This window comes from Lolium perenne, chromosome 4, assembly GCF_019359855.2.
Source record: "Lolium perenne isolate Kyuss_39 chromosome 4, Kyuss_2.0, whole genome shotgun sequence".
NCBI lineage: Eukaryota > Viridiplantae > Streptophyta > Magnoliopsida > Poales > Poaceae > Lolium > Lolium perenne.
Genome location: NC_067247.2, coordinates 303,619,499 through 303,641,474, shown reverse-complemented (window position 1 = coordinate 303,641,474; position 21,976 = coordinate 303,619,499). Strand labels below are relative to the sequence as shown.

The 21,976-nt window shown below is 44.4% G+C and overlaps 2 protein-coding genes and 1 non-coding gene across 3 annotated transcripts; 1 reads left to right on the top strand and 2 right to left on the bottom strand.

Annotated features, from left to right (window-relative positions):
- Nucleotides 1-1,066: 1,066 nt before the first annotated feature.
- Nucleotides 1,067-4,982, bottom strand: LOC127295994 (beta-glucuronosyltransferase GlcAT14A). The gene is made up of 4 exons (XM_051326016.2): nucleotides 4,197-4,982; nucleotides 2,748-2,823; nucleotides 2,555-2,670; nucleotides 1,067-1,632 (listed from the first exon to the last, which is right to left on the bottom strand). The coding sequence occupies exons 1-4, from the start codon at nucleotides 4,714-4,716 to the stop codon at nucleotides 1,118-1,120; spliced, it is 1,227 nt and encodes a 408-aa protein (XP_051181976.1). The 5' UTR covers nucleotides 4,717-4,982; the 3' UTR covers nucleotides 1,067-1,117.
- A 2,600-nt stretch (nucleotides 4,983-7,582) lies between these two features.
- LOC127295993 (guanosine nucleotide diphosphate dissociation inhibitor At5g09550) lies at nucleotides 7,583-11,515 on the bottom strand. Its single transcript, XM_051326015.2, has 13 exons — nucleotides 11,339-11,515; nucleotides 10,956-11,018; nucleotides 10,741-10,824; nucleotides 10,545-10,652; nucleotides 10,255-10,427; nucleotides 10,028-10,139; nucleotides 9,028-9,108; nucleotides 8,878-8,940; nucleotides 8,673-8,774; nucleotides 8,458-8,582; nucleotides 8,088-8,298; nucleotides 7,940-8,014; nucleotides 7,583-7,809 (listed from the first exon to the last, which is right to left on the bottom strand). Exons 1-13 carry the CDS (start codon nucleotides 11,423-11,425, stop codon nucleotides 7,750-7,752), a joined length of 1,344 nt encoding a protein of 447 aa, XP_051181975.1. The 5' UTR covers nucleotides 11,426-11,515; the 3' UTR covers nucleotides 7,583-7,749.
- A 9,727-nt stretch (nucleotides 11,516-21,242) lies between these two features.
- TRNAK-CUU (transfer RNA lysine (anticodon CUU)) lies at nucleotides 21,243-21,315 on the top strand. The gene has a single exon. It is a non-coding gene; the product is annotated as a tRNA-Lys (tRNA).
- Nucleotides 21,316-21,976: the final 661 nt, after the last annotated feature.

Sequence of the window (21,976 nt, the reverse complement as noted above, 5' to 3'; positions counted from 1 at the left end):
TTCATACCTTCGTCGGAAGAACTCATTCCAGGCGGCGCAGTTGTCCGGGAAGAAGCGCTCCTCCGCGCGCTGCTCGTCGCTGAGGGTGACGAGCACGACGTCAATCTCGGCATCGAGCACGTCGCCTCCCACCGGAGGAGGCGGGATTGGGATGCCCCCCCCTCCCCGCGCTCAGGCGCCATCATCCGAGCGCGCGGAAGTCCGGCGGCGCCGGGCAGCCCGCCATGGGCAGCAGTCCAGCCTCCCATTAGTGCAGCGACCGCCGGCCGAAGCCGTTGTTCGCCGCGCCATCATCGTAGCCCGCCATTGCTCGCTCGAGGAGATTGGGGAGAGAAGTTTGGGTTGGGGAGAGTCGGGAGACGGCGGTGGTGAATGCGGCCAGACGCGGCAGTTCCGCGATAAATAGAGGAAACCGCGCGTGAATTCGAGGCGATGACATTAACTCTCCGCGTGGAAGCGACGCGTCTGGCGAAGACTAACCGGCGGCAGGCTTTTACAACGTGCGAAAGACGATGCGATGTGGACGACGATCGGCCTTTCTCGCCGACAAGTCGAGGCCACCAGGCACACGGGAAGTTTTTTCTCGACGTTTCCCGCGCTTTCGTTTCCTCCGGACTCTCCGAACCGGGCGAAAACTGGAAACCGGGGACGCGGCAGGGCTATTTTTCGCCATCCGAATAAAAAAAGGGCTGTCGGGGGCTCATCAGGAGACGGCTGGAGATGCTCTTAGACAATGGAGCTGTGGTATCTTCCCATGTCTATTGGCCAACTATTCGAATCGCTGAGCTTCGCTGTGGCGTCTGCCCATGTCAGCTGTACACGACGCTCTTACTGGATGATTTAATGAGTTTCACTTGCTTCACGCTTACATGTGGAGTTTTGGATATGATTACACTATTTTCAGGTAACGTAATTTGGTTCTCTAAGTACGATGGAGCATCAAGTGTGTACGTGTATGAGTTCGGTCGCTCTTCGAGCTTCAGTTGCAAGTATACAACACGCTGTGTCACTGTGGCTACCTGCTACCGCAACAACAATCAGAACCACCTCAGGAACACTTTGTCCCTGAACACTACCAAAACACTAAAAGCTGGCTACGTGTGAGTAACAAAGAGTGTTATATACACTGTTTAGGCCTGAAATTGTCAGGTTCCAACAGTTTCAACAACAACTTCTCTAGCTTCCCCGAGCCTTTCATTGGCCGGAGAACAAACGACCTTCCGAAGAAGCTACAAGGGTCTTTGCCACCGACCGGGCTACCCAAGCACCATCCACCTGGCGTGAAGTGGTCGGGCCCTCGCTTCAGCAGCTCGGCGTCTATCATATCCAAGACTGGATCGCCGTATGTGAAAGAGTGTGCAAACGGCATCCCGCTGTCCCTCATCGCGGCGAAGTGCTCGGTTGTCAGATTAAGAGGGTGTGTCCGAGGGGGGTTATCCCATGCCATGAAACGGAGATCGCTGTTGACGGTGGTGTTCTGGTAGTACTTCGAGTTGCAGATCACTGTGTGGAAGTACCCCTCTGAGGACGACAGGAAGTTGGTGAAGTACATGAGTAGCGTGCGAGGAAGGTTGTCCCATCCTAGTATGCAAAACTCCAGGAATGGCCGGCTCAATATTACCCACGACGAACCTGCATCGGGAGAATAAGGTCATTGGTTAGAGATCACATTAACACTGTAACAAAGAGTCTGCATTTGGCTCTAAACATATAGACCTATGTGTCAGTTTCATCTTCAAGAGAATGGCGGGTTCATCAAGAAAATAAACATAATTCTGTAAAGGGATTTCCAATTTATGGTGAATTAACACTTGTAAGTTCTTCTTTCAGGTTAAGCCATTAGCGGACCTTTATGCATTGTCTTGCTTTAAAATGTTGATGCCTAAAGGACTACGCGGAAGTGGAAATATCAAATATTGTGCTGCCACACATTCCCTTTTTTTCTTGAAGATTTTTTTTTGAAGATGCTAGCACTTAAGGAACAATGCAGTCCATGAGAAGGGTAGAGCCACCATTGCAGATTCGGTGTTGTTTCTGACTAAATTAAGAGTGGTCACTATTGCCCGTCCGACAACAGAGTGATGCATTCTTAAGATCCTGGCTAGCATAGATCTTCGTAACACACAACAAAATATATATATAAACCCCCAGATGTATTCAATCTAATAGGTCAACTGGTTGTTGCGTGTCTTAGTTGATGATCAAAAAGGCATATGGCTGATGAATTTTCTAGCCCAATCTCTGTGTATAAAATAGTTTGCATAAGCATTATTTATATCTCTTGTACTACAATACTTCATATGCAGAACTACTTCACGTCCATTGAATAAGTTTTATCAACAACCTCCAGAGTATTATGATGACAATCGTGAATATAGCAATGTCATAATTCTACAGTCATACATAGCAATTTGTATGAGAATCTAGTTGTAGTTAAGAGAGTATTGTGAACACGAGGTAGATAGGCAGCAGCATAGTGTTCTATGCTTATACTATTGAACTAGTGCAGAAATATTTGGACTGTGTTAAGTACAAAACAAGCATGAGACAATACCTACAAATATTTTGAAAGCTGAAGGCAAGCTTCTTTTCTCCTTTGTTGTTATGACCTCTGTTTTGTTCGAGATCTGCAACGCTGGATCTACAATGATTGGTCTTGCCATTTGATGCCTGCACACGCAACCAAGGAATCATGATAAAGAACATATCATCAGATATTAAGAAACACAAGGAAAAAAATCCCTTACTCCTTCCAACCGATACTGCTTGTGTGCTCAATGAAGTTCAGATCTCTTGGAAGATATGAGAAGATATGAAGGAGGTCTGTCAAGTATGAGGGGAAGAACATGGATGTTAATTTCAGAAGTGACACCAACTAGTTTGATAGAACGCTGCAATCCATAAATGTGCTACCAATCAACATATAGGTCCACGCCAATATTTTGTTCTAACAACTAGGGAAAAATGGAAACCTCAAGAACTACAAGTGAGACCAGAAGCACAAGATAGGCTCTTTGCTTTGACATGGATTCCTTAAAATTATAATAGTATTATAAATAGACACCCAACACTGCCGCCTTGTGTTGATGTAACATCCAGAATACTCCAGATGAGTTGCATACAAGATGATGAAATTCACGCTCTTTTTACCTCAGCGCAACATTTTCTGTGGAAGGAACAGCAATACTGGGTAGCCCAACAAGCACCTTATTTATTAAATCCTTATAGTTAACAAAAATCCCAAGTGATACAATGGATGGCTGCAGTATTTACTGCAATTTTACCGAGACATTTATAATAGCTGATGTACCATATATGATGAACTTGGAAAATTTTGCGTTTCTCGGTGAATGTGCAAATCGTGGATGCCAACTGTGAGACAGCAAGAGAGGCCGTAACACCTGGCAGTGTAGAGTGCAGGGCTATTTGGTCATCCATTTTGACAGTATAAACACTACAGGCTATGGGCAGTTCTGACTAGATGTATGGAGAGAAAAAAGGTAACTGAAAACACTCAAGCTACGGCTAGACAGATAGCTTTGCCAGTGATACTGTTACAGATAGCATTCCTTTTAGTAGGTAACTGGGGCAGATGTTCAGGCTATGTGAAATTTTAAACATAGGATGAAGGAATGAAATTGCCAGTCCCCTTCTGGATTTACTAATCAGCTCGTCTGCTTGATGCAGTTTTGAATGCCGTTGCGCAGTTGGGAAGCACAAGAGTTGATGATGTGAAGATGTGACTGGGATCCCTGGTGTGTTGGACTAAGTGATGAATCTGAACTCTGAAGCGCTGATGCTTATGTTTTGGTTTATGTTGCTCATCCCACCCCCTTTTTTTTACTTCCCAGCCAGCTTTATCTATATTATGTCCCCTTCCTTTTGTAGCCTGAACTTATCGTTCAACAGAACTGGCCTACTACACCAGAGTGCAGCAAGAATAGCACTGTTCTAACAGAAAAGCTGATTTTGGGGAGTTATAGCAAATGAATACTACCTTACAGAGCAGCAGCAGCATAATAAGGTCCTAAATGAGCAGAAGCTACAACCAAGCTACAAGCACTATGGCACACAATCTATAGTTTTGGCAAGTGTAATGAATGCTCTAAAACTATAAAACGCATTTAAAACTGCAGTTAACTAGTAGTAGAGGCAATGGAATCATCAAGAAGGAGGTAGCTGAAATTAGTTAGTACCATCCTGGGGCATGAGAGGGTAGTCGGAGGCGCTGAGATTGATGAACCAGCTCCACCCCTGGAACTCCTTGAGCATGAGCGCGGCGCCGTGGAGCGTGGCGGCGAGCTCGGTGGGTCCCCGGCGCGAGACCGCGGCCCACTCGCCGGGCGCGGCGACCCGCACGTTGCCGTAGCGGCGCGGCGCCTCCTCGCCGCGGACGAAGGCCTCGAGATCCGCGCGGTCCTCGTCGCCCGCGACCCCGACGAGGTAGTAGTTCCAGGGGTGGTAGAGCGCCGTGAGCAGCCTCCGGATCCGCGGGCCGTCCCCGGGGCCGCCCGAGATGAGGTAGGCGAGCCTCGGCGGCGGCAGCGGGGGCTGCTGCCTGGCCCCCAGCCGCGGCGGCTGCGGCTGCGAGCGCGCGGAGCCGAGCGCGGCGTAGAGGATGGGGAGCGAGAGGAGCGGGAGCGCCAGCAGCAGCCAGCGCGGCCACCGCTGGCGGTGGTGGTGCGCCTGCGGCGGCGGGTGGTGCTTCCTCGTCATGGCCGGCCGTCGGCGGGGCGCCGCGGGCGGGGGTGGGGAGGCGGCGCTAGAGCTCCGGCATTCGGTGCCCGGTGGGTGGGTCGGGTCGCCGGTGACGCGTACGGACGGTGACCTATCGGACGGAATGGAAGCGCTCGGTCGCTGGCTTAGCTTAGCTGGCTGGTAGCAGCGTAGGTGGAGACGGTGGCAGCGGCGTTTCGTGCAAGCAAGTCGGGGGCAGTGTACGGTGCAAAGCGTGTTGCCTTGCCTACGCTGACGCGGAGTGCAGAGCGCTTCTGCCCTTTACTTAGCGATTCAATTAGTAGTACGGTAGTACGTTTTATAATGCTTGAGAGTTGAGAATCAAACAAGCTACAGATCATGAGTCTACGCAAGCCTGTAAACTTTCTTATCACATGAGATAAATAAATCTCCGAATCAACTTACTTCCTCCGCACCAGTTTAACAAAAGGTGTATCTAGTTTAAAAAATTACTTTGATCAGTATTTTAGTTAATAAAATATAAATTATACGATATACAAAATTATAATATTGGCAACTATTTTTAAATACAAACCTAATGGTACATTTTTTATATACATATAATTCATATTTTGTTTACCGAACTCATGGTTAAAATTTATCTTAAATTGCGTGTAAACAGTACCAAAGGGAGTGTAGTTTTTTACATGCACTGCAGATTGACCTCTGCATTAATTAATGCATAGGTCATTTATTGCAATACATACAATTATTTATTGCATTATTAACTTACTAGTTTTTAGTTATGTGATGTTATTAGATTTCAGTTGCAACCAACACTGTAACTCACGAGTAGTATGAATCACAAAATAAAACTAACAGTTTGAGATATTTTGTTGCAATTGAAAATCTTAGTTGCAACCAAAATTGCGATCTTAAGTGCTCCGTATAGAAATCAAGAGATAAATTCGATGATGTAGCACTCGACCGAGAGCTAAGAAAGGTTGTCAAGACACCAGAGCACGAGACAAGATGTATTAAATGTAGAGGTCTAACCTTCTTTAAAAAAAAACGCAAGGGTCTAACGATGCGCCACGCGTAAGCACATGTTTAAGCATCTCTCCCTCCCAGATCAATCTGTAAGATTTTCTATTATACACGGACAAAACCCTATACATAGTTTTTTAATAAAGATAATATATTAGGGACATGGTGTTTCACCTCATAGGTCCAAATGCATCTATTATGAAAAATACATTCTAAATGTCTTTTAAAATGTTTAAAAAATCTATTTTTGGATGTACACATAATTTTGTGGGAGAAAGACATCTTTTGGGCTATGTAGAAAGACAAAACAAATCCTGTGAAAAGCTATTTTGGAGCACCGAAAATAAAAAAATTTACACATCGCGTAAATATTATTTTTTGTATAAGACTCTTTGCGTGGACATAGAATGTCCGGATGTAGGCTAGAATATTTTTATTTTTTTTACATTTTAAAATCTGTTTTATTTGGCAATAGATCATCTACATCTACCAGCTAAAATAGATTTTCGATACATGAATACCAAGATAATAAACAGATAGTATAGGCTATAGCAGTAACTTCGAAGCACGGAACTAACCTTAATGCTATCACCGAGAGAGTACACTGGTCGATTGGCAACATTGTAGGCGACAAATTTAAGCTCGATGACTACTAGAAGCACCAGCAGCACGTATTCGCCGACCAGTTTGATGGTGAAAAAGTTAGTACGCACGGACATACCAAAGTTCACCATGTCCTACGGAGAAATTGTCGCCAAATAGTGTAAGTGGGACAATATAATCAACGGTAGTTTCTATGAGAACTCCTGAAAAAACAAATTGGCATACGCTTCGTGGAGGGTACTACGGAGTATTTTTTTTATGCGTATACTCCAGCCAGATTACCAGGCACGACTGGCAGTGACAGGATACGTTCCGTGCAAGCAAAATGCTACTCTCCTTATAGCTCGCCGGGTCAAAATGCATAGCAAACAACGCTCCATACAGATTCAGTTTCTGACGCTACGACATCGCACAAACGACAGTTGATCACTCGGTTCAGTACTATAGTACTATACTCGCTTGGTGTGTCTGCTAATCGTAATCAAAGCCTCTAGATAGCCTGTTTTCTTTTCTTTAATCACCAAGCTTTTCATCACCTAACCTATGAATGAAAGGTAGTAGTAGCAATTTGTGCTGCCGCTTTTCTGACCCTAGTAGATTGGCTCCAACAGAAAGGGATCCTAGTCCTACCAGGATATGTGCGCCGTTCTAGTACCCAGCCTGAGGATGGTGAAAACTGGAATGATTTGGTCCAAGATGGTGCTGTACGACTAGCAGCAAGATAAAGGTTGTTAGATTTTGATGATCCTTTGCTTTCTTTCTTTCAATGTATATATGTGGATCTCACACCATTTTCTGTCTGGCCTGGATAGAGTTGTTTATTACAAAAGTTCTTCAGTTAGGTTCTACTATGTGAATTATTAGGCCAACGACCAGAAGTCTGAAATATATATTTCAAACTATATATATTATTCCTCCAGATTAATCCCTTGTACTATCATTTTACCTCTGTTGTGTACCCTTATCTCCACTGTGCAAATTGTTTTTGGTTCTGCTGCATGCTCCTGGAAAAGTTGGAAGCGTGCAGAGACAGCAACGCCGTGCTGCACTTGATTTATCCTACTGTCCAGTACAAGAGGTAGATGAGCACAAACCCCATTTTTATATATCACAGAGCCGTGCCCTCCTTCTCTTTATTATCCTGGGGGCACAGCTCTGGGCATGTTCAGTAATACATGAGATACATGTTCAGAAAGAGCATAGACGGACAAGGAAAAAATTCTGCTCACACTCTCACTAGTCACTAGTGAAGGCATGTGAAAATTATTAGATGTATATAAAAATCCATCATACTGTACTTTCTTACAGGAAGGACAAAAATGGAACCCCAAGAAACGGATTGAACACAAAAGATCCATCTATGAAGAATGAATGAGGAAAGAAAGAAAAAAAATTAAACAAGTATCTAAGAGTAACAGGTGTTCAAGCAGCATCAGGTTCACCAGCACTGGCAGCATTCAGATCCACAGAGAGATCAAGCTCCTGCATTACAACGGTGCAAATTATTAGATTTCTGTCCAGATGTTTCTATGTTCTTATAGTAAATACCCTGCTCTACTTCAGTATTTAAAAGTTTGACGCTTTAAGAGGAAAAGAAATCTAGTACAGTTACCTTTCCAGTGATCTGGCTGTACAAGGCGAGCACATCCTTCACAGTAGTCTCAAAATGGGTGGTCGCGTCGTAGCTCTGTAAAAACCAAGGACTTAAGAACACTCCTTCAAGTGAAGAAACTATGGTTTGCCTGAAGATCTGAACTTACATTTGTCACGAAACAGTTGTCTTCCTCAGGAGTATTAGCAGGTTCATAACGGTCGTAGATGTCGAAGAACGTCTCCTCCACAGGGCCAAGCAGATCAATCCCGGGCTTCAGCTCGATCTCAGGCTTGTCGGTTTCAGCTTCGGTCGACACGAAGGCGATGAACTTGCCTTTCGGTGCGACGTTGTGAGCATAAGAGCAACAGAACACGTACCTGCAAAATAACTGTATGAGGTATTGCTATGATGCTTTAACTAAGACCGCTACATATTTTAAGAAAATCATGAATCATCACACCAAGAACCAGCTGAATAGTAATGGTTATCTAATCAACACTCTCTTAAATGTCACTTTTTTTTTCAAAATTACTTACATGTCTGACTTGCGCTTCAGCTGTTTCTTTGGGAGGATAATTTGCACAGAGTGAGAATCCTTGGTGTCAGGAATCGGATGCTTCATTATGCATATCGCACGTGCCACCCTTCCAACCTTCTTCACCTGTTCATTGTTTAGAAGATACCAAGGTCATATTCTACCACACACCTTAATCTGAAATGTGGTGCTTGGAAGTCACAAACGTATGTCTACCTTGTCAGGCAAGTAGGAGGGGTCACAGACAACCTTCTTGCATTTCGCGGTCTCCCCTTCGGAAGTCACACCAAATGCTTTACCACTCTCATCAAACTCAACCTGCAAATAGTTGCCCAATTTAAGCATGTTTGACTGAAGAACTAGAAGCTAGCCTTGGTGCATTAATTGACGAGTGCTGCACTGTCTGAAAAAAATCAGTTACCTTGCATTCTGGTTTGTTGAGCATGTATGTGCCACCGTAAACAGCGCTCAGACGAGCAAAGGCCTAATACAACATTCTCGATATCAGCTGTAGTAAAGATGAAACGTGTATATCATTTCTAAGTAAAATAACATGGCCATATGCCCATACCTGAGGGAGCTCTCCTAGTCCATACAAAGGGTAGATGTAAGGTGATCCACCTTGGAAACGTGCCAATGATTCCGCGTAAAGCTATTGAAAAACAATAGCAAGAATCAGATTTTGATTATCTATTTCCCTACAGATATCGCGTTTCTGTATTTGTTTGTCAAATTATCTGTCATGTCTTCTGTTTCACACTAGTTGTAAGTCTTTAGCTCGGCAGATTATTATTTTTACATATGGAAATTATCTGTCGTTTTCAATGCAACGTTGGTATGCATATTATGACTTTATTTGAACAATAGGCCTCCCCATTGATCCTCTACATACAGTGTGTACGCGAAGAAACATTAGGACACAACAGTTTGACAGTTCAGAAACAGTGACAGCAGAATAGAAAGAACAACACACATATATCTTAAGCTGACCAGATTATCCATGTTTGGTACAGGAAAATAAATCCTGAAGGCTAGAAGTACATCGCAATATAGAGAAATGAGATATCATTTATATAGTTAAAGCAAAAGTACATTGGTGTGGTGACAAGGTCAAGATTCAAGAAAACTAGGTAGGAATTAAAAGTAGCATAATTAATGTTCCATTTTGAGGGTCGCTTTAATGCACATGTGCCTAACCTAATGATTTTATTCTTAATCGTACTGAATGAAAAATGAGGACCACTGAAATGAGACGATGCAAAAGACAGTAACATGGGAAGGAAAACTACCAAGCAGGTACAGTTGTTTCATTGTTAAGTCCTCAATTGCCCAGCTGGCCCCTAACAGCAACTTCAATCATGCTCTTATTTAGGTGTACAGTATATGCCCTTTTTGTAATCTATCTTTCAATAATAGTGTTTTAAACAAAACACAAATATAGTTTGCTCAAGATCTTGGACCACTACTTCCTAGATAGTTTTCAGAAGACAGCAAGCATGGTCATTCGCTACTAATCAAAATGAATGCTGACTCCAACAAACTTGTTTGTTTAGTTGGTGGAAATATAGCACCTTCATTCTCTTGACAGTGTCAATTGCAGGCTCATCCAGATAGTTATCATCCCGGTGAAGTGCTAATGCATGACCGATGAAGTCAACCGTGTCATCCTCCAGTCCATACTTGCTGATCCAAGCAAACATTAGTCTCTTAGTGTTAGGAAACGGTGGCAAAGTATGACTTGGTTTTCTCCTTTTTAGTTCATTACAACCGAACTGCAAGACAAGCGAAATCAACTTACGAGATGACTTGCTTCGTAGTGACCTTGTGCAGGTCCAGGCCTTCGTGTGACTTTGGGTCATCCTCCTCGTAATCCTGAACATAGATGAAGAACTTCCTGGCGCGGCGCTTCTCAAACAGGCCCATCAGGTTAGATTTCAAGGCTTCGACGTCTGTTGCGGGGACTTTGTGGATCTAGCAGCATGAACAAAGGGGGAAATGTGAATCCGAACATGATATATACAGATTTAACAGTTGCCATGTATGAATTATTTTTTTGCTGATATTCATGTCTGAATGTCAGATCCATACCTTCCCATTGTTGTACACGAAGCTGCCATCGACGGCCTTGAAGTTCAGATACTTTGTCACGCTGGTACGGATCAAGACACGGACCAATGCACCATTGGCCATCATGAACTGCAAACTCACAATTTACAACGAATCTGCATTCATAATACAGAAGGATAGGAGAAGAAAGGAGTGTATTTTTCAGGCGCCAACAGACCTTGGGCACCATGTCGACATTGTACTCCTTGCTGACGCCGAGATGATCCGGAGTGGTTTCGCTGCCTTTGAATCTCTTCCAGATCTATAAAGCAAATGAAATGAAACGTTACACATAACTTCCAGATTCAGGATCAGGAGAACTTAAGATCTTATTCTGTACAATGGAGAGCATGATGATCAGAAAACATGGGTGCAAGTATCACGTTACCACACCTTAGTCAGATTCAGGGATGTAGATTCTCCTCCGTAGTAGTCATTCCTGTCCATGTGGAGAACCTGCAGCACGTACACACGGAAGAAAGAAAAATAAAGACTTGGAGACTTCAGAGTTATGCATTGTGCCTTTGTCAAAGGCAATGTTAGCCTGCATTGTTACAGATTAATCAATTCGAGGTCACCACATTCCCAAGATTTTCCTTCTTGAAACAATGATATACTGCATCCTAAGATCTCATCTGACACATGCGCTTTGTGAACAATGATGATGTGATCAGCCACATTTCCAGTTTGACACCAACAGAATCAGTAGGCTGGAAGCCTGGAACCAACGTCAAGGCGCTACGCATGAACAGATTAGAAAGGGAAGAGAATGTGACCTTGAGGCCATCGACGGAGAGGAGGCCGCTGAGGATGCACTCCTTGAGCCCCGTCCCCAGAACGATCACGTCATACTCCTCATCCATCGCTCCCACGCCGATCTACCAGATCTCCCTCTCCCTTTCCCCTCGCTCTCCTCCTCTTATCCTCCTCTTGCCGGTGATCTCTCCTCTCTCGACTCGTCGTGCGTATATATGGAAGGAGCCCGACAAACGCGCGCGCACGCACGTACATACAGGCATCGGATCGATCAGTCGCTCCTTCCGTTCATCTCCTTGCTTTCCGCGGAGATGTCGTCGAGGTTCGCGGTTGCAGGTCGCAGCGCCCGGCGAGCGCGACGCGTGGCGCGCCATGCACCGGGGTAGGCCACCGGATGAGATGCAAAAAGCTTATTAAAGTCATCTTTGTACTTGGTGGGCTGTACTATATGGATGGTATCAAATCCGTTTCATATGATGCTTGGGCCCGGTGGTACGAGTACCACATGCGGTCCAGTTCAGTTCAGAAACAGATCAAATCACGTACGCTACCGATCGATCGAAGGGTATATATATGTGCAGAGGAAGTTGCCGGATTGATTCGATCGACATACTATTAATCCGAGAGCGAGCGATGGCCGACGTCGAGAGCGGCATGGCAGAGGTGGTGGCGGAGCCCGACAACTGCGGTCGGCTCGTGGTGACCATCGTCGTGGGCGTAGCGATGTTGTCGTTCTTCGTACTGGGTTACTAGCTACCTTATAGGTCCGGAGAATTTAGAACTCGAGGTTGAGCGAAAACCCGTCAACACGTTCCCCTTCGCCGCCGGGATCATATGCTTCGCCGTCGGTGTCTGTTTCTACATCCTCTTCGGAGGTCTCTTGCAGGAGTGGGAGGTTGGCCATCCCGAGGGGCGCAGACTAGTAGATAAGTTGTTGGCGTAATTAAGGAATATATGTACTGTTGGTTCCTGCTCTGCTGGCTACTTTTTTTTTTTGCGAATTTTTGCTGGCTACTTGATGTACATCTTTATTATTTACAGGATGGGTTATTTAGATGGGATATCTAGTACTCATCCGTACTAAGTGTTGAAACTTTATTAACAGTGAAAATTTGCTACACGACACTGTTATTTTCTGGTATTTGCTGAAACACACCGCTCGATTGTGTCTTTGCCAGGTACCATTATAATTTTGTGACACATTTGCCAGAACACACCACCTGGCTGAAAACGAAAAGTTTTGCCATTTATCTTCAAAACCAGTCATCCCACGTAAAAGTGCAAAACTTTCCCTTTTTAGTTAGGTGGTGTGTTCTGACAAATATGTCACAAAATTGTAATGGTACCTAGCAAAGATACAATCGGACGATGTGTTTGAGCAAATGCTAAAAAATAACGGTGTGGTACAGCAAATTAGAGACAGTAACTGTTTTGTGAGAAATATGGTTTGGGTGGCAGCGGCCGAAGAGTGACAGCCGGTGGCCAGACATGCGGGTCTGTGACCTTCTTGTGTCCAGGATCAGGATAGGGACTTCTTGGTGCTCGTACATGCTACTCAGGCCTGTAGCTCTTTATGTTCTGTGTTGCTACGCTTTCAGCTGCGGCCTGTAATCTTTTCCCCGTCTCTATTTTTGTAAATTGTTTTCCGCACAATTGTAACCTTTGTCGTATGTGGTTTTATTAATTCAAAACTAGGCTCTTTGAGCCTTCTGTCTAAAAACCTTTGGTCCTTTGTCTTGGGCATAGTAATGTTATCGATCACCGAAAGCCTATAACACCTTCGTTCTTCATCGTCACTAGGATTAAATGTTGGATATATGAGTAATTTTACAATTTTAATCTAAAAACAAAGTGATGTTTTGTGCTGCTACACTCTCAGCGCGGCCTGTAATCTTTGCCCTGCCCCGTCTCTGTTTTTGTAAACTGTTTTCTGCACCATTGTAATCTTTCTCGTATGTGGCTTCATTAGTCAAAACCGAGCTCTTTAAGCCTTCCGTCTAAAACCTTCGGTCCTTTGCCTTGGACATAGTGATGTTATCGATCACCGAAACCCTACAACACCTTTGTTCTTCATTGTCGCAGGCCTAAATGTTGGATATATAATCAATTTTACAATAGTTTTAATCTAGAAACAGAGTAGATAAAGTAATCAGTTCCATGTTTGTGCAATTTCTCTTTATTTTTTGAACTAGAAGAGCCCCGGAGGACCTGTAAGCTTATATTAATATCTTTCTATTCTTAATAGGTGATCCCATTTCTCTTCACATGCAGCCTATCCACCTCATCAACCTTGACCAATCCCAGCCTCCCATGTCAGCAACCTGCCATGTCATTAATTGTATAACTAAATAGATCATCCCCACTAACCTATTTCTCTACACATGCAGATATGCCACATCAGCAGTAGGCCCACCATTAACCTATTTCAATCATCTAACAAAAAGAGCCCCAATATGGAGACGAGAGGTTTTTGTTTTGGGTTCCATCCATCGCTCTACCTGTGTGATGTCTCTCAGTGGCTCAGTGCTCTATTGTTTCGTCTCCTCCAAGATCTCCTCCACCATAATTGAACAAGAAACGGCTGTAATTATTACAGGAAGAAACTGATGGATGATGGATGGCGCTGCAGCCCTTTTAAATACATAGGTTCTGGTACGAGCTGATTCATTCCCAGCATCCTCCGCACGAACAACATGGCAGCATCGTTCAGATTATCACAATGGCGACTCCTAGGCTGAGGATCCATGACTTATCCATTGCCTCTCTGAACCTTCTGCTTATTTTGGTCCGACTTTCCTCATATACCACCCGTAATGGCTTCAGGGTCTTCAATCTTCAAAGTATTGCTTATTGAGACTTGGTCTCCAGATAAGTCATGGACTGATAATTTGATGGTTCATTGATATTTATATTATTGCTTCCGGTCAAATTATCGTACAAGTATTCTGTAAAAAATTGGTACGCTTTCTCTCTCACTCTCTCCCTGCTGAAGTTCTTTTTTCTGATTGGGGATTTTAGGTATCAGGATCTTTTACCTGCATATTATGGTTTGGATAAGAAGCTTTAGATGATATTGGGATCTCAAGTAACGATGGATTGGATTTCAAGATGTGGGGGTACTTGGGACTAGCTAGCGGCCGATTCTTTCCATTTTAAAACTTCTATTTGATTTGTGGTACTGGCCAGGCTAATGACAGATACATTTATATTCGCATTTTAGATTTTCTGGAGAAACCATTGATGGAGCATTGGGTTGTTCAGAGTAGATAGAATTATTGAACTCTATATGGACGCCAGGCATGAGCCGTAACTTTTGTGGATGCCAAATACAATACAAAGATGCAGGCAACAGCCGTGCATAGTTATATGTTAATTGGGCTAATTTGTAGAATTTTTATTCCTATAATAATCATGTTTATTCCATCTCATTGCTGATTTTTTAGTGTAGTTAACTGTGGAAGGACGTAATTCATCATAAACCTCAATTATCCAAACAAATCAATGATTTGTTGTATATCTTCCGAAAAGAGTGGTTGCATATCCTCAACTAGGAAGTAGGAAAATGTGTTGATCTCTCTACTTAACATGCAAAATCATGCCTTTACATGATCTCTTGAGCTTATTATTAGTCATAAAGACTAATAATGCTTCTTCGTAAAAGCCTTGAAATTTAGAATTGGGTCATGTTGTTTCATTTTAATTGAGTGCAACGCAAAAAAACCAGTTTGAACTTCACATAAACTATCCACTTTATCCACACTCCCTTTTGTCATTTTGCTAAGAATTAACCATCTTTTTGCAGAACTTGCAAGCTGGGACTACTTAATGATTTTGGCAGAAGGAATTGTGAATTCGAACGACATTTGTATCATGCAGAAATTTAAAATGAATCATGATTTTATCTCCATTTTCCTTTTGTGAGTCCATATGGGAAGTGTTTCATTGTTTTGTATGCACTTATGCCGGACACCATATGAAAACCTGTTTATTTCAACTCTTATCCTCTACTAGGCCATATTATGTTAATTATATGCAGCAACCATTATTTACAACATATATGTAGCCAACATATCCGCAGCAACGTGCGGGGAATCATCTAGTTCAAACAGTGGAGGTGTACATTATAACAGAGGGTCCCAAAAGGAAGAGAAAATAAAACATGAGTCACCAGTATATGTGGAGGAGACCTCACTGAAAGATGTAAAAGCAATCAGGTCCCTCCCTATCTCCTCTGCCGAGCCCGAGCCAGAGGTCAGCTGCACCGCCGTCAAGCATCGCCGTGGGGACAAAACCACTTGCTGCAATGTCGATGTTGGACGCGGTCGCTGACCTAAAAGAAGGCATCCGATGGAGGTTGAAAGGATGCCGGAGCTCACCGGCGTTAACAAACGGCATGGAGCCGTCGAGATGATGCTCGCCGAAAATGCTTCCAATGTTCGGAAAACCCAGGTACAACAATTCTCACAAGCTCCTTAAATGTCGAGTGGCCCGCCCTCCATCACAGTCCTGCCACGGGTGGGAGAAGGCAGGGAAAGATGGTCGGAGCTGCGAGGATTCGGCATAAATTGGTCGTAGAAGTCAACACCGTCAACGCCGTCTTATCGCCGCCACGGTCAGCCAGGTCGATGTTGAGGATGTCGAGGACGCTGGTCTGTGGCCAACAGTGCTTATTGCGGAGGGCCTCGGCAAGAGGAGTAAACGAGTTCCACCCCCACCTGAGGGGCTTGACCTCGCCGCTCCTCGGCCGCTCGCCGCTGTCGCACCAAAACACAGGGAGGAGGAGGCCCCTGCTCCTCTCTGGTTCCCACCTGCCCGATATCCTCCTTCCCCACTCCTCACCACCACGGCCGGCCGGCGAGAGAAGGACGGAAAGGGCAGATGCGAAAACCAGAGGAAAGAAGCAGACCTTGGGCTTATTGATGGAGATCCGTGGGGAAGAAGCCAGCGCCGCTGTCTCCGACCGCCGGAGCACCTAGCCGCGCCACCACCACCGCCAAACGCACCAGATCTTGCCCAGAAAAGATGGTGCTCCACTCCAAAACCACGACATCTCACCGAAAGACCTACATCTATACCTACCAACTACTCCGGCGCGTCCCCCTCCCCATCTCCGGCCGGCTGAGCCACCGGAGAAGGGTTGGGTTCGGTCCGGTCTACAGTGGTCAGCGAGCAAAGGAAGGGGAGCGGAGAGAGAGAGGGGTGGGGGGGGGGGGGGGGGGTCGAAGTGCAATTTCTCTTTGAGCAGTGTGATTTCATAGTGCTTGTTCCTCTAGTTCTTTCTGGCAGAATTATGTCCCAACATTCTTGAGCGAAAGTACAGTCCCAAAAAAGATGCATCTGAGCTTCTGAAACCTCTTCTGAGAAAAGTACACAATCGTAGTTTGGAAAATGAACTTTTTTTATTCCATTGCAACTTGCTTCTGGTATACCCTGTTATGCATCAGTAGCCATATGAACACTTTCTGTTTTATCTGACAAGCACTGTTCCATATTGGCTTGAATATATCATGGATTGGAGGGTTTGCCGTCAGAGTGTTGTACATTTTCATTGAAGAGTACTTCTTGCCCCATGTATACGTCCATATATCAGGGTTATCAGAAAGTTGAATGGTGTTTAGGCTCATCCGCAGTTGAATAAATTGGCTATATGCTTGTACAGAGAATGGCCTATGAAAATGTTCTTCCAAATCCGTCAAGTGAATGAAGCTGCTGGCTGAAATTTTGCTGTTGACTGCATAGCAGAAAATAATTCTGGATATTTCTGTTCCAGAGTTGTTTGGTCCAAAAAAAGAGTTGATTTACCATACACAATGCTACAAGTAGCCTGTTGCTTGTATGTGTTCAACAATTTTAAATGAGCTCTCCACCAAGGAGAACCTTTTAATTTACCAGTAGGAGATCCATTTTGATAATAAGTTTCCCAAATCAGATTGACCCATGGGAGTTTTTCTTTATTGAAGAATTCGTGGAAATTCTTCATTAGCAGAGCTTTATTGTGAACATTGATGTTTAAAACTCTCAGTCCACCTTATTCCTTCGGAATGCAAAACTTGTCCCACGCAATTAGTGCAGTGCCCTTATCTTCCATGCCATATTTTCTCCAAAAGCAATGTTTCAGATATTTATTTATTTGCTCAAGAGTGCACATAAAGAAAGTTAGCACTTGGCAGTGATGTGAATACAAACTTTACTAGTTGTAACATTTCTCCATATATCAGGAAAGTATAGCAGCCTGATAATCTTTTTTTCGATTCTTTACTAGTTCTAGAATTCTTAACAATCAGTCCATTAGATTAAATAAGTTATGTCACATATATGCTCAGGTGCACCTCCATTACCGAAGACTGGAAAGGCAATCAGCAGATGAAAGTACACTCTTAAGCATCATGATTTGGATCATATGCAGCTCTCTTGTGTCTAGCACTTTTTAAAAAACATGAAACATGCAAGCCACGTAAAACTTGTGAGGTCCTAGTTCTGTCCAAAATGCGTACGAGATGCTTCACTGTTTAAGCCGTCATCTTGAAAGGCTATATGACAGACCTTGATCTTAGCTCCATTTCGGGAAAAAAAGGCAAAATGTAGTACTGAAATGCTGAACTGAAGAGTTAGAACATGTTACTCAAGAACTTGAGCTGTTGAGCTAACTTAAAAATTATAACAACACAACATGGCGGAGGTGTTGAAACGCCGGAACACTCGAGCTGCCTTCAAACAGTGTGTTTTCTGCATTTCCCCACTGTACATTCAACAATCCCATTCCAACTATGTTAATTTTACACCTTAGCTCCACGCACAACATGTTATTAATTATCAAACAATTAATTAGCTCGTAGCATTAATCTTGTCATTGCTATGTAGCTCAATCAGTCAATATTATATCACACAAGCAATGTCCATGTTCTCAGTCTTCTTCTCAACAGCTTAGTGCTACCTTCGTATTACATGAGAGTATGAAAATCAATGAGGATATCGCCGTATTGAACACGATGAGCAGCAAACTTGAGGGATCCTAAACATGAAGAGAAGACACGCACTTGAGGCGCAATAGGAATAAGCTGGAGAACAAGCAACTAGAATATACTAGCAAAAGAGCCCGTGCGTTGCACCGGAAAAATAAATATTCAAAAACTTCCAGCAACTTATCTGTTAATTACATGTGTCCCTAATAACACATCGGTTTTGCCACTTCGCTTCTTTACCAACATCATCGATGTGGTTAGTTGTTCACCTATTCACAATGAACATCATCACATTCTAACACGCCGCTTCGCGAGTTCACATAAGCCCTTGTACTTACTTCGATTTTCTAAATTTTAGGTGAGTTGCTACATTATAAATATAGATATTTGTTAGGAGCCATTCGATGGCTATCTCAAGCTCTGTAAATTTGCAAGTTCCTTCCCCCGCCGCTCGAAGGCATAAGACGACCCTTTGTCGAAGCCCTGCTGCTATTTCGGACGGCGACAGGTCCTGGACCTTGCCAGCAAGCTTAGGCTAGAGCGCCTACGTGTCCATCATGTGTTGTGGTCGGGCTCCCACGACTCCACCAACAACAAGAACACCGAGCAGCATCAACAGCCTCGATGCTAGCCAGATCCCACGGTTGGGATCTTGCTAGGCTAGATGGATTTTTCTAAGTGGCCGGACACCTTGCTAGGTGGATCCGAGGAAGCAGGCAGCCGTTGTGCGCGATGTGGAGCTGGGGTCGACTCGGTGGGAAAATGTGCCGGGGGTGGCGTGGTTGGGGAAGGAAGGCCAAGCGGCGCGGTTGAGGAAGGAGCTGTGGGGAGAGGCAGTCGATTTTTCTTTTCGGGGTCGACCATTAGCTATGAAAATGTATTTTGCATCGATGAACCGTAGAATTAGGAATATCATGACTGTCTTTTTCAGTTTTTCCCCCCGAAACAATTAGAGTTTCTATGTTAAAGAATTTCTCATATTCGAGTGAGGTTTCAATGGACCATCCCTATTTGTAATCAAACATGTGTTTACGAATTATTTGAAGTACGTACAAGCAGTCCATATTTTTCATGTCAAGGGAGTATCTAGATCCCATCCAACTGAAACAAATCGCTTGAGCCCTCAAGCAAGCAGGAAAGACCTCGCCCTGGATAAATCCGAGACATCATAATCCAGAACTTGATTCACTTCAAGGATATTAAATATATATAAATAGTTTATTACTACAGCGATTAAAGCAATATCATTTTTTGTTGAAAATAATATTATGTTTGGAAATAGTTGATGAAAGATGAGAAAAAACAAATGTGTACACGTTTTTTGTTCGATTTCTCTAGTGTGATTGAACTTGTAAATTACAGGAAGAACGTCCCACGTGTCAGTGAAAGGTGCTAGGAAAAATGAAAAGAGATGGTGTATTGTGTTGTTAAAGTACACAAGCCCTCCACGTGTGTGGTATAGAGAAAAGGATATAAGGTTCCAGAGGGGATCTCTTCAATGACGCGACCCATCTTCTATCTTGCTTGGGCAGGAGCCTTCCCCATCTCTGTCGTGTTCAACCTTGGACCGACGCCACCGATTCCTATCAGATCCGACCTTCCAACCTTGCCTTCTCCCTTCTCTGAGCTCCCCCTTCTGAATTACTCTGAATTTCAATCAGTTCCGCCTATTTCCAGATCATATCTGAGCTTTCCTCTTCTCCCTCCTTTGAGCTTCCCCTCCGAATTCCTCTGAATTTCTATTCATGCCGGCTTCGCAAGCGGTCAATCTTGGCTCTTGTCTCTCTAGGCTATTGATCCATTAGCTCATGTAGTAATTGCTTGCTGATGGTTGGAATTTTCGAGCGTATATAAACCGGATGAACTCGCTATAAAGAATCGATATGGGACTATTTAAGAGAGAATATCAATACACCCTCGCTTTTCGTAGGCAGGGAACCATCCTGGCTATTTTAAAAGCCCATATCTACCAGCCAAATCAAAGCCCAAGATCGCTTCCTCGTATGTCTGCATCGGGCGTGCGCTAGGCGGACAAAAATCGCAAGGGAATTATGGAGCTTCAGGCCGGACGACGCGCCTGATTCTTCTTCTGCTCGCGGACGAATCGGTGTCTCCAGGTTGTGGGGCATTGGCAGAGCGAAGCCCACGTGGGCGGCGGGCGGCGTTGACCTACGGCGAGCGACGCTGGTGCGCCGGGATGTGGCCGCGGCGAGTTCCGTGCGCCCGCGCACCTGCAGACGCTCGACGGCGTCGCGCACGGCATGGAGCTTCCGTGAGCCTCCAACGCGAGTAAGTCACCGCCGCACTCCAATTGGTCGGCCACGTCCGCCTCCGGCCGTTGTTCTGCATCACTCTTTCCCGTGACCTTGCTCGCGAATGGAGGTCTCGACTACCGTGGCGCGCTGGCGCGTGGCCGGCGAGGTCGCCGCGAGAGAGAGCGACGGGGCGGCCTATAGCGGGCGGGGCAAGGGCAGGTGGCGCGCGCGGAAGGGCTCCCGGGTGGAGCGCGGGCGGGCAGGGGCGAGCTCGAGCGGGGTGGTGCTGTGCGTGCGAATCAAGCAGAGCGGGAGCGCAGCGCGTGGTTGGAGATGCAGCGGGCGAGGCGCGGTGATGTGGGCACGAAACGGTATGTAATGGCATGGTGCATATTATGCGATTTTGTGGGAGGGCAAAACGGTCCAAAAAAAGCGTTGACGAAACTTTTTGGCAGAAACCTTAGCTCCTTTATTATTAGGTATAGATATGGTAATCTGTAAATAAAAAAAGTGTTTCATGTTTTTAGATGTAGATCACCAGTTGGTGGTCATGGCCTCTCTCGGTTCAGGGTGATTTCAAATAGATTTCTTGAAACGTTTTACCTTTAGATTTTCTGACGTACCGTCCAGACCTATGTGCGCATTCACTTCTCAGTAATTTGCAAAAGCTTTCTCGTAATAGATAGTTTTAAAGAAGTCAAACGCAAGCCCGTCTAGCTCAGTTGGTAGAGCGCAAGGCTCTTAACCTTGTGGTCGTGGGTTCGAGCCCCACGGTGGGCGATTGCCTTTTTGCTGATTTTCTCAATAATGCGAAAGGATGCTTTTTTATTTCACAAAATTCAGCAAGGATTGAGGATCTACTATAATAATTTAGTACATGCTTTATCCTCTGCCATATGCAATTACTCAATGTGCGATCTCTACTTTAAAGATCTAAGCATACATCTTACTGTTTATGTATAGCTTCAGGTACATCAGGTTGGTACTGGTATTGGTGACCCCATTTAAAACGCAAACACCTTTCCTATACTATGCAGATGCAGATGACACTCTTTGTCATCCTACAGGCTACCGTGCAGCAGCTTAGTCATCTTCACGAACTGCTTTAAGTTTTTGTGATATCTATAGCTTTTGAGTTAATTACTCAAAGTCTAACCTCAATCTTATCAATATTGTTGAGGACATAATTGCACTCTTTACTGATGTTTCACACTGTCAGAGAGGGAGTCTGCCTTTCACTTACTTAGGGCTGCCTTTAAGCACAACCAAACTAAGGAAAGAATTTTTTCTGCCTTTAATTCAAATTGTGTAGAGAAGATTGCCAGCTTGTGCTATGTACCTAAATTATGGTACCAAGCTTAAAATGGCCAACTCAGTCTTTTCTTCTGTGCAAATTCTATCTTTGCTCCATGAAGGTTTATCAATGGATAATAACTGAGGT

Bases quoted from the DNA above. Each gene is read 5' to 3' on its own strand.
- LOC127295994 (XM_051326016.2), bottom strand. From the start codon at position 4,716: ATGACGAGGAAGCACCACCCGCCGCCGCAGGCGCACCACCACCGCCAG. The intron at 2,671-2,747 runs GTAAGGGATTTT...TTGCGTGTGCAG, and splicing joins AGCAGTATCGGTTGGAAGGA to GCATCAAATGGCAAGACCAA. The intron at 1,633-2,554 runs GTATTGTCTCAT...CTCCCGATGCAG, and splicing joins AGCTTTCAAAATATTTGTAG to GTTCGTCGTGGGTAATATTG.
- LOC127295993 (XM_051326015.2), bottom strand. From the start codon at position 11,425: ATGGATGAGGAGTATGACGTGATCGTTCTGGGGACGGGGCTCAAGGAG. The intron at 10,428-10,544 runs GTATGGATCTGA...TCATGCTGCTAG, and splicing joins TCGTGTACAACAATGGGAAG to ATCCACAAAGTCCCCGCAAC. The intron at 7,810-7,939 runs GTAACTGTACTA...GTTGTAATGCAG, and splicing joins ACAGCCAGATCACTGGAAAG to GAGCTTGATCTCTCTGTGGA.